Raw genomic sequence first — 12,336 nt, 5'->3', positions numbered from 1 at the left:
TTGGAGGTTTGGTGTCAACTCTATGAACCAAATGGCCTGCTTCCATGCTGTAGGCATTCTATTATGCTATCTAACATTGGCTGTCAGGAAGTTACGAGAATTATTTTTATCCTTAATTATAAATTCTAAAGTTCAGTTAATTGGAGAGAGTCAGCATAATAGATTTGTAAAGGACAAGTGTAGCATGCAAAATCAAACTGAATTTTTTGAAGTTGAAACTAAATTAGATGGGGATGTCTGGTTGGTGCAGACAAATTGGACCAAAAAGTTCTCTCTCTGTGCTGTACGACTTTTGATTCAAGAAAACACGGGAATGTCTGCAAATGTTATTGATCCTATACAGACCATCAGAAGGTATGAGAGAGTCCCTTAAGAGACTGTTAACCAACATTAAAGCCCATGGGATTGAAGACACACTATTGATCAGTTTAAGAAACTAACTGATAGTTGAGAGTGAGGATAATGGCAGATACACTATTTGTGACTGGAGTGTCCTGTAAAGATCATGTAGAGGCCTTAACCATTTGGAATATTTAGTAATAATTTACATTGTGCATAAGAAGTCATCTGTCAAATAGCTGAACACACAATTAAGTCAGAATTGCAAGCAGTGTGGATGGAAACATAAAATTACCAGGAGACATTGATAGATGAAGTAAATAGACAATGCTGTGGCAAATAGATTCCAATGTAGACAAGTATCAGGTCACTCACTTAAAACCTAAAATAGACAGAACAGGTGAACCAATAAAAAGATACAAATAGTGGTGATCCAGAGACTTTGAGGACCAAGTAGAGAGAACAATCACAGAAAAGACTTAATGGAATGCTGACCTTTATATCTACAATTCTAGACTACCATGAGTGAAAGTTTTTTGGGTATGCAAAGGTCCTGAGTGGAACAAACCCTGAGAATTGACTGCAGTTCTGGTCTTCACATCTTAGGAAGCATATATTGGCCTTTGAGGGATTGTAACATTGATTCATCAGTGATACCTCTATTCAGAGGCCAGGGGGTGACCCTTTTTATAAAGGTTTAAAAATCATGAGGAGCATGGATAGGGTGAATAGCCAAGATCTTTTTTTCCTAGGGTGGGGAAGTCAAAAACTAGAGGCCATAGGTTTAAGATGAGAGGGAAAAGATTATAAAGGACCCAAGGGGTAACTTTTTCACACAGGATGGTGCGTGTATGGAATGAGCTGCTGAAGGAAGTGGTGGAGGTAGGTACAATTACAACATTTTATCAGGCATTTAGATGGGTATATGAATAGGAAGGGTTTAAAAGGATATGGGCCAAATGCTGGCAAATGGGACTAGGTCAGATTGAGATGTCTGCTCAGCGCTGACAAGTTGGACTGAAGAGTCTGTTTCTGTGCTGTACGACTCTGATTCTAAATAAGGGATTAAACAAACTAGGTTTGTACTTCCCAGAATTTAGAATGGTAAAGGTGATTTATCAAAGGGCCAAATATCCTCCTCCCTGCAAAATGACTCTATATTAGAGGGGAAAAAGACAAGGTAAATAAAGACAAACTGTTTGGACCGTCTCGGAAGGGGCCATAATCAGAATATTAGAACCAGATATGCCAAGAGTAAATATCCATTGGGTAGATGCAAGGTGCAAGATATATATATTTAATATCATTTAGAATTTGGATTTTTAACTAGCAGCATTTGGGTTTTAATCTGTGTGCATGAGGGGGTTTAACAATTAATTTGACAGTATGTGTGAAGCCATAGTTTTTTTTGAAAGAAGCCATTGAGAGAATATTTTTGCAGTACTAATGTGAATTTGATGGCATTGGGCGAGTTTTACAAGTGGATAGGGTAATCATTAAAGAGTATTTGGCTGCTTTCAGTTAGAAGCATGAGGATTTTTTTTTTTGCTTGGATAAAACACTCAGAGCTTGGTAATCTTTTTGGGTTCAGTTTGCAGACATCTTTATTGAAGTTAGATGTATGAAACAGTTCTCTTGGAACAAGGAGTTCGTTCAGAAAAGTTAGAAATAGGTTACCTTGGTGTAAAGGTTTTTAGTTTGAAAGTTCTGGAACAGCAAATATTTGGTTAGGACCCTGAAGGGGTTATTTGAAACTGAGACAGTCTAAGCTCAGTTGAAGGATGAAGCTATCAGACACTCGACTGAGAATTGAAAAACAGTCAAGTTAAACCTATAGGTATGATAGAAACGTGAATTCTCCTGGTGTTTGGGTACTGTAAAACTTTGCTGGCAGACTAGATGGAATATTGTACTTTACTGTTTCAAAATCTTTCAAATTGGGTTAAATGTAAATAGCTTGGTTTATTTATTTATTCTTTTTTTCTTTTGTGGAATAAGTGTTTATATTTTAAAAACCAGATCTCTGCAGCATGTGTTACATACTAGGGTTTCAGTGAAAGACCCCTCACTAAATCTTAAAAAAAAAAGTCAGATTTCAGTCTGGGATTCTACTTGCTCAGTAGTCGTCAGCTGGGAACATGACAATAGAATCTGACAAATTCTTGTCACCTACCAGAGCAGGTGGCTGTGTCTGTAAACCTTACCAGTAAGGAATCTGCTGCTGTGTGCTGCAGGGTGTGCTTACCATGCAGAGTGATGCTCTATCTTCCAACTGTAGTCTATGCAGATTCAGCAGCTGCTCCAACAGGTGAATTCTCTGTAGCAGCCATGAGAAAGCCAAAAGGAGATCTTGACTACCCAGACTGCCATCCATGGGCAGCTGGTAGAAATCCATGAATCCATAACCATAGTAGCAAACTGCAGCTTTCACATATTTAATCTGGTCAGCTGTGCCAGCAGAGAAAACACAGAAACCAAGGAGGACTGTTAAAGGCAGTTTGCTGCACACAGAACTCCTTAGTTATTGGTAAACTTTAAACTTCTGTTTCAGATCTACAGGTCTATCACTGAATTTTTTTTCCTGAATTTCAAAATTACTCTGGAAATACAAACAGACCATTCAGCTCAAGTTTGTCCCGTTAAATAATGGATAGATGAAATGTATCTTTACACTATTCACCCACCTTTGCACCAAATCCCTTGACCTCCTGACCCATTAGTCTGTCTTGAAAGATTTCAATTGACTATGAGCATTCAAGCCTTCTGGAACAAATTCCAGATTTCCACAATATTTGTATGAAGATGTTTTTCCTGATTTTTACACCTAAGCAACTTCGTTCTAATTTTAACATAGAATCCCCACAGTGTGGAAATGGGCACAAGCCCACACCGACCCTCATAGCATCCCACCAAGACCCAACCCCCTATAACCCACCTAATCTACGCATCCCTGAAAACTACAGGCAATTTAGCATGGCCAATCCACCTAGCCTGCACATCTTTGGACTGTGGGAGGAAACCCGTATAGACACGGGGAGAATGTGCAAACTCCAGGTCCCTGGCACTGTGACGCAGCAGTGCTAACCACTGAGCCGCCATGCTGCTCCTTAGATGTTTTTTAATTTCTAAAACATCTGCCCTTGCAAATCCCTTTATCATTTGAAACATAGTTAAATCATCCTCAACATTTAACCTTTTTTTTTTTTAAAAAAAGGTACACAAGCCTCAAATTTAACTATCTAAGCCCAAGTATCATTCTAGGAAATTAGGTTGATGTTCTCTCCAAGGCCTGTAAATGCCTATAAGTCAGCTAAAGTGTCTGTTACAGCCAACTCGTCCCACCTTTAGAATGACCACCTGCTTTGCAGATGGGAGACCACTTTTAGTGAGTGCACCTTAAATAGGTACTTGGTAAATGGGACGTCCAATATCTGTGTTAGGTATTGTTCTCGGACATTTGAAAAGTGGCCATACCAACATGACATTGCCATTAAAAGCAGGTGCAGATTGGGAGTACAAAAGTGCACCCAAATTTTGATGCTCTTCTCTCCTAGACAGAAAATTGTCACAACAAGGATCAATTTCAAACGCAGCAGGTTCAGGGTTAGGACAGCCACAGACAACAGGTGGATTCAGTGAAATATGCAGACTAATGACTTTAGGCAGTTAGATATTAGCAAGAAGCTGCAATGGCAGCAAGGACATCAGAACTGATAAGTACAGCTACAACTGTGGGCCCAGACATGGGTTTAGAAAGCATACAAATTCTTGCAGGACTTCTGTTTATTTTCTACAGTTACTACATCTCAAGTATTTTGCCAGGGATATTCTAAGGCTGTGAAAACCACTTTATAAATACACATCTTTCAGTAATACATTTGGCTTCCCAAACCTGAAATAAACAAACAACTTACAGACAAGATACTGAAAGAACATTTTCTCTGATGCCATTATTGCAAGGAAAGAGTAGACAAGAGTGCTTAACAATGAGTGTGGCACTGGAAGACTGACTGACTGGCATCACATTGAACATAGAACATAGTACAGCACAGTACAGGCCCTTCGGCCCATGATGTTGTGCCGACCTATTACCCTACTCTAAGATCAAACTAACCTGCATACCCTTTATTTTACTATCATCCATGTGCCTATCCAAGAGTTGCTTAAATGTCCCTAATGCATCTGACTCTACTACCACCACTAGCAGTGCATTCTGTGCACCCACCACTGTAAAGAACCTGCCTCTGACACCTCCCCTATACCTTCCTCCAATCATCTTTAAAATTATGGCCCCTCATGATAGTCATTTCCACCCTGGGAAAAAGTCTCTAGCTATCCACTCTATCTATGCCTCTCATCATCCTGTACCCCTCTATCAAGTCATCTCTCATCCTTCTTCACTCCAATGAGAAAAGCCCTAGATCCTTCAACCTTTCTTCATAAAGCCTGCCCTCTGTTCCAGGCAGCATCCTGGTAAATCTCCTCTGCACCCTCTTTAAAGCTTCCACATCCTGCCTACAATGAGGCGACCAGAACTGAACACAAATATTCCAAGTGTGGTCTAACCAGGGTTTTATAGAGCTGCAGCATAACCTCACAGCTCTTAAACTCAATCCCCCTGCAAATGAAAGCCAACACACCATATGCCTTCTTAACAACTGTGGCAACTTTGAGGGACATAGGGACATATGGACATGGACCCCAAGATCCCTCTGTTCCTCCACACTGCCATGAATCCTGGCATTAACCCTGTATTCTGCACTCAAATTCAACCTTCCAAAATGAATCACTTCTCACTGTTCTGGGTTGAATTCCATCTGCCACTTCTTTGCTCAGCTGTGCATCCTGTCAATGTTCTGTTGCAACCTACAACAGCCCTTCACACTATCCACAACTCCACCAAACTTTGTGTCTTTGGCAAACTTACTAACCCACCCTTCCACTTCCTCATCCAAGTCATTTATAAAGATCACAAAGAGCAGAGGTCCCAGAATAGATCCCTGTGGAACACCACTGGTCACCAAGCTCCAGGCTACCACCCTCTCTTCTATTGGACAGCCAATTCCTTATCCAGACAGCCAAATTTCCCTGAATCCCATGCCTCCTTACTTTCTGAATGAGCCTACCATGGGGAACCTTATTAAATGCCTTGCTAAAATCCATATACACCACATCCGCAGCTCTACCTTCAATGTATTTTGTCACAATCTCAAAGAATTCAATAAGTCTTATGAGGCATCACCTGCCCCTCTCAAAGCCATGCTGACCATTTCTAATCAAACAGTGCTTTTCCAAATAATCATAAAATACTATATCTCAGAATCCTCTCCAATAATCTGCTCACCACTGAAGTAAGACTGGTCTGTAATTCCCAGGATTATCACTATTCCCTTTCTTGAACAAGGGAATAATATTTGCCACCCTCCAGTCATCTGGTACTATTCCAATGGACAGTGAGGACGCAAAGACCATCGCCAAAGGTGTAGCAATCTCTTCCCTTGGTTCCCGTATAAACTTTGGGTATATCCTGTGTGGCCTGGGGACTTGTCTATCCTCATGTTTATCAAAATTTCTAGCACATCCTCCTTCCTAACATCACCTGTTTGAGCATATCAGCCTGTTTCACGCTGTCCTCACAAACTACAAGGTCCCTCTCACTGGTGAATACTGAAGCAAAGTATTCATTAAGGACCTCCGACTCCAGGCACAAGATTCCTCCACTATCCCTGATCGGTCCTACCCTCTCTCTGGCCATCCTCCTGTTCCTCGCACAAGTACAGAATGCCTTGGGGTTTTCCTTAATCCTACCTGCCAAGGCTTTTTCATGCCCCCTTCTAGCTCTCCTAAGTCCACTTTTCAGTTCCTTCCTGGCTACCTTGTAACCCTCTAGAGCCCTGTCCGATCCTTGCTTCCTTCTTCCTCTTGACTAGATGTTCCACATGTCTTGTCATCCAAGGTTCCTTCACCTTACCATCCCTTCCTTGCCTCAGTGGGACAAACCTATCCAGCACTCGTAGCAAGTGTTCCCGAAACAACTCCCACATTTCTGTCGTGCATTTCCCCAAGGACATCTGTTCCCAATTTATGCTTCGCAGTTCCTGCCTAATAGCATTGTAATTTCCACTCCCTCAATTAAATCCTTTCCATACTGTCTGCTCCTATCCCTCTCCAGGACTACAGTAAAGATGAGGGAGTTGTGATCACTATCGCCGAAATGAATTTCAATCCGAGAGATCTGACACCTGGCCTGGTTCATTGCCAAGCACCAAATCCAATATGGCCTCCCTCTAGTCGGCCTATCTACATATTGAGTCAGAAATCCTTCCTGGACACACCTGACAAAATCTGCTCCATCCAAACTATTTGCATTTAGGAGGTTCCAGTTGATTATTAGGGAAGTTGAAGTCACCCATGACGACAACCCTATTACTTCTGCACCTTTCCAAAATCTGTTCCTCAATGTCTCTGTTGCTATTGAGGGGTCTATAGAAAACTCCCAATAAAGTGACTGCTCCTTTCCTGTTTGATTTCCACCCATACTGACTCCGTATACAAACTCTCTTCAACGACCTCCCTTTCTGCAGCCGTGATAGCATTCCGGATTAGCAATGCCACTCCCCCACCTCTTACCGCCCTCCCCATTTCTTTTGAAACATCTAAACCCCAGAACATCCAACAACCATTCCTGCCTCTGATATCCAAGTCTCCATAATGGCCTCAACATCATAGCTCCAAATACTGATGCTCTAAGTTCATCACCCTTATTCCTGACACTTCTTGCATTAAAATAGACACACTTCAACCTGTCACACTGATTGCAACTGTCTATGCATCCTCACAGATTTTCTGCATGCTGTATACCAGCTACCCCATCCTCTGATTCGCAGCTCCGGTTCCCATCTCCCAGCCAAACTAGTTTAAACCCTCCTGAAGAGCAAGGATATTGGTGTCCCTCCAGTTCAGGTGCAACCCATCTTTCTTGTACAGGTCCCACCTTCCCCCAGAAGGTATCCCAATGATCCACATATCTGAAGCCCTCCCTCCTACACTAGTTCTGTAGCTATGTGCTCAGCTGCACTCGCTCTCTATCCCTAGCCTCACTAGCCCATGACGCTGGTAGTAAACCTGAGATTACTACTCTGTTCATTCTGCCTTTTAGCTTCCAACCTAACTCCCCATATTCACTTTTCAGGTCATCATCCCTTTTCTTAGTTATGTCATTGGTATCCATGTGTACCATGACTTCTGACTGCTCACCCTCCCTCTTAAGAATCCTGTATACTCAATCCGAGACATCCCTGGCACCCGGGAGGCAACATACCATCCGGGAGTCTTGTTTGCGACCACAGAATCTCCTGTCTGTTCCCCTAACTATTGAATCTCCTATTTTCCCCCATTCCCTTTGAGCCACAGAGCCAGGCTCCGTGCCACAGACCTGGCCGCTATGGCTTCCCCTGGTAGGTCATCCCTCCCAACAGTATCCAAAGTGGTATACTTATTATTGAGGGGAACGGTGGTGATTTGAATGGTGATTTAAATGACTATATTTTTGCAATAATGATATACAAGTAAATCATATGCAAATATTTTGCAGGTCTCCACTAATTTTAAATAAACTATACAAAGGAGGAGTATTTCTTACCCAAATCTGAAGCCTCAGAGGGCCTGTGTTCATTGAGTAGCTTCAGAAGCCAATGCAGCAACTTCCAGAATTCAGTTGTCTGGGGTGGGGAGAGAAAGTAGGGGAAGAAAAGTTAAACTGGGAACCAGAGGACTTTTCCCTTTAATGCGATCCTCGGTTGCACTCTATGCTGCCTAGCTCCTGGGCCATCCTCCTCCGCTCCCCTCCAATCATTCCGAGCACACTCTGATCTCTCTCTGTTCCCTCCCTCACACAATATGATCCTCCTTCTCTTCCATTAACTTAACTGCACCACCACCTCCACCCCTCCCCCCGAACCCCCATGACTTCCTTCCTTCCCTCCCTCCTCCATAAATCCCCTCTCCTCTCCCTGTTTCTCAACTCCTCCATTTTTTAGGGTGATCAGATTTTTGGGGTTTTCACCAAACTTCCTGGTATCCCAACATTTTTATTAAGATTATTCAAATGTCTGCATTTGCAACTCTATTGCCCCTCCCCTTCAACAGGGTTCCCAGGTTCCAACTATTATCAGAAAACCCTCCCCAAAAACAATGTAAGACCTTCTTACAGTGTGCTATACACTGCAAATGGGAATTCTAGAGAGTTGAGTAATACTTCCTAGCATACCACTCAACATGTGGGGAAATGTTAGATTTTCATTAGGTTTTATCTAGATCATGCAGGCATTCCCATGGATGGAAGGTATGTGATTTGAGTGGTTTACACTCCCATCTGCCTTGTAAAGGGAACAAGGAATTAAAAGTTAAACAGTGAAAAAGGGTAACATCTATTACTATAGGTGAGTGACTGGAGTAGGTTACGGCCTAGCAGTAAGCACTATCAGCCCAATCCATCCAAACATAGATTTGCTGTAAGTTTTCATTCTCTCTGCCACCCTCCTCAGTGAAGTTGCAGGAGGACATTGATGGGGCTAATTGTGGCTCTTTCATTCTGAGGCCTGATATATTTGGGTTTCAGTTAGCACAAGACTAAATTACTTTGCATTCCTATCCTTTCAAACTTTTTCTTGTTTTTGCATTTGAAGTTTATTACAATAACTGTGACTCTGCAAATTTCTTTACACTTGTGCCCAGTAATTAATTAGGCTTGGCATTTCACTCCAAACGCAATATTCTTCTTCAAATGAGAAGGTCAGAGACTGTCCATCTATATCTTAGATGCCGAGTTTATGATTGTGGTGATTGACAATCAGGGGCTAGAGATGTCATGAAGACTTCTCTCCCTCCTCAAATTCAGCTGGTCGGCCCCCTGCACTGAACCCAGGTCTTCTCCAGGCACCCGGCCAGATACTTTACTCCAGATCGAATGAAAACAATTTAATTGCATACAAGGTTTTTTAAGCAAATATTAACAATTGCCAACAAAAACAAAGTTGATCAGTTCTGAGGAAGGATCACTGGACCTGAAACGTAAACTCTGTTTTCTCCTTCACAGATGCTGTCAGATCTGCTGAGCTTTTCCAGCAACTTTGTTTTTTGTTCCTGATTTACAGCATCCGCAGTTCTTTTGGCTTTTATTAACAATTACCGTGTCAGCAGGCTAGAATTTATTAGTATGTTTTTATGAAGTATTAATAGACTAATATATAAATGATAGGTGGATATATCAGGTTATACATGTTGCTTTCATTGGTTTCAGTAATATTTTGGAAATGAAGAGAATATCTTGCAACAAATGATATTTGACGCACATGACTATTGCTCCTTCAACCAGAATTATTCTCGGAGGGGTAGTAGGAACTGCAGATGCTGGAAAATCTGAGATAACAAGGTGTAGAGCTGGATGAACACAGCAGGCCAAGCAGCAGCATAGGAGCAGGAAGGCTGACGTTTCGGGCCTAGACCCTTCAGAAATGGGGGAGGGGAAGGGGGTTCTGAAATAAATAGGGAGTGAGGGGGAGGCGGATAGAAGATGGATAGAGGAGAAGATAGGTGGAGAAGAAACAGACAGGTCAAAGAAGTGGGGATGGAGCCAGTAAAGGTGAGTGTAGGTGGGGAGGAGATAGCACGGACAGGTCAAGGGGGCGGGATGAGGTTAGTAGGTAGGAAATGAAGGTGCGGCTTGAGGTGGGAGGAGGGGGACAGGTGGGAGGAAGAACAAGTTAGGGAGGCGGGGATGAGCTGGGCTGGTTTTGGGATGCGGTAGGGGGAGGGGAGATTTTGAAGCTTGTGAAATCGTCCTCACTTACCACCCCACCAACCTCCGGATCCAACGCATCATCCTCTGACACTTCTGCCATCTGCAATCCGACCCCACCACCAAAGACACTTTTCCCTCCCCACCCTTATCTGCTTTCCGGAGGGACCACACTCTCCGTGACTCCCTTGTCCGCTCCACACTCCCCTCCAGCCCCACCACACCCGGCACTTTTCCCTGCAACCGCAGGAAGTGCTACACCTGCCCCTACACCTCCCTCACCCCCATCCCAGGCCCCAAGAAGACTTTCCACATCAAGCAGATGTTCACCTGCACATCTGCTAATATGGTATACTGCACCCGTTGTGGCCTCCTCTACATCGGGGAAACCAAGCAGAGGCTTGGGGACCGCTCTGCAGAACAGCTACGCTCGGTTTGAAATAAACAACTGCACCTCCCAGTCGTGAACGATTTCAACTCCCCCTCCCATTCCTCAGACATGTCCATCCTGGGCCTCCTGCAGCGTCACAATGATGCCACCCGAAGGTTGCAGGAACAGCAACTCGTATTCCGCTTGGGAACCCTGCAGCCCAATGGTATCAATGTGGATTTCACAAGTTTCAAAATCTCCCCTCCCCCTACCGCAACCCAAAACCAGCCCAGCTCGTCACCACCTCCCTAACCTGTTCTTCCTCCCACCTCAAGCTGCAACCCCATTTCCTACCTACTAACCTCCATCCTGCCCCGTTGACCTACCTCCCCACATACACTCACCTTTTACTGGCTCCATCCCCGCCTCTTTGACCTGTCTGTTTCCTCTCCACCTATCTTCTCCTCTATCTGCCTCCTCCTCTATCCGCCTCCTCCTCTCTCCCTATTTATTTCAGAACCCCCTTCCCCTCCCCCATTTCTGATGAAGGGTGTAGGCCCAAAACGTCAGCCTTCCTGCTCCTATGCTGCTGCTTGGCCTGCTGTGTTCATCCAGTTCTACACCTAGTTATCTCTTATTCTAGGAGGGAATCTTTTTCCTCTGGGTAACACCTGAAGACTGACATGGTGTCTGACAAGCTGCATCAGAAGATGCAGCAAAACAGGGCCCAGTAGTAACTGCCAATCAATGCTGAAGAATGCAGCAGTATTCATTTGCGGCATGTTCTACCATCTTTACTTCAAGCATTTGATAAACATTTCTCATTCAAAATCCAGCTTGTATCTGAAAATGACTATGGTCAAAACCCATTGCAAAGTGGGAAGAGGTGATGGCCTCGGTGTATTATTGCCGGACTGTTAATCCAGAGACCGAGATAATGTTCTGGGGACCTGTGTCCAAATCCTGCCACAGCAGATGGTGGAATTTGAATTCAATAAATATCTGGAATTAATAGTCTAATGATGACCATGAATCCTTGTCGATTGTCAGGAAAATCCTATCTGGTTCACTAATGGCCTTTTTAGGGAAGGAAACTGCCATCCTTACTTGGTCTGGCCTACATGTGACTCCAGACCCACAGCAATGTGGTTGGCTCTTAACTGCCCTGTGGGTAATTAGAGAAGGACAACAAATGCTGCAAAGCCTTCATCTCGGGAATGAATAATTTAAAAATAAGGCTTTGGAATGGAAATCGGTCTTTACTGTTGAAGGAAAATGATGAGTGGAATATGTTAATAAAAAATTCTACTGGGGATCTCCTCTCCTCACAAACGAAGATTTGGTTCAGTTTTCTTTAAGGAAAAAGCGTCTTAAATGTCATTGAAACAAAAAAAATACATGACTACTGTCTTCAAATGGATGTCTGAAGTGTATAGCCAACTTTGACTGAACCTGTAGATGATCAAATCACTTTGTATTTTCCACAGTCCCACCCCAGACACATGCCATTGGCCGTCCAACTTTGTGAAGACTCCACCTCCACCAGATTCATGTACTCATTAGTCCTGCTCGCCGTCAACCAATGCAGACGATCCTACCCTCCTCCCTGAAAACTCTTACCACTTCATTTCGGTTGAACTTGGCCTTGCGAAACATCTCCGGACTGACATCAGCTACAGTGGCCGCCCCATCCCTGAACCGTATCCCGACGAGCACTTTACACAAAGCGGCAATCGCCTCCTTAATCTTCATTGTTGAAAGAGCGCGCGCGCCCCCCTCCCTCGCGCCTCAGGCAGCCGTTAAATAATGAGCTCGAGATGAAGAGACT

The 12,336-nt window shown here is 43.6% G+C and overlaps 1 protein-coding gene and 1 long non-coding RNA gene across 2 annotated transcripts in view; one reads left to right on the top strand and one right to left on the bottom strand.

The window, feature by feature from the left end:
• The window catches only part of LOC125485646, a 27,961-nt gene extending 15,826 nt beyond the window's left edge, over positions 1 to 12,135 (top strand). The window contains exon 3 of the long non-coding RNA XR_007264354.1: positions 11,996 to 12,135. This is a non-coding gene — a long non-coding RNA (uncharacterized LOC125485646). The remainder of the gene's footprint in view (positions 1 to 11,995) is intronic.
• Positions 1 to 12,336, bottom strand: part of tedc1 (tubulin epsilon and delta complex 1) — a 19,350-nt gene extending 7,014 nt beyond the window's left edge. Inside the window, exons 1-3 of the mRNA XM_020535756.2 lie at positions 12,129 to 12,336; positions 7,982 to 8,060; positions 2,585 to 2,787 (exon numbers count right to left, since the gene is read on the bottom strand). Of these exons, the coding sequence (XP_020391345.1) occupies positions 2,585 to 2,787; positions 7,982 to 8,060; positions 12,129 to 12,260 (414 nt within the window). The 5' untranslated portion in view covers positions 12,261 to 12,336. The remainder of the gene's footprint in view (positions 1 to 2,584; positions 2,788 to 7,981; positions 8,061 to 12,128) is intronic.

Source organism: Rhincodon typus, chromosome 21 (genome assembly GCF_021869965.1).
Source record: "Rhincodon typus isolate 14 chromosome 21, sRhiTyp1.1, whole genome shotgun sequence".
NCBI lineage: Eukaryota > Metazoa > Chordata > Chondrichthyes > Orectolobiformes > Rhincodontidae > Rhincodon > Rhincodon typus.
Note: the sequence above shows the minus strand (reverse complement) of the source record. Positions and strands in the feature narration are given on the sequence as shown.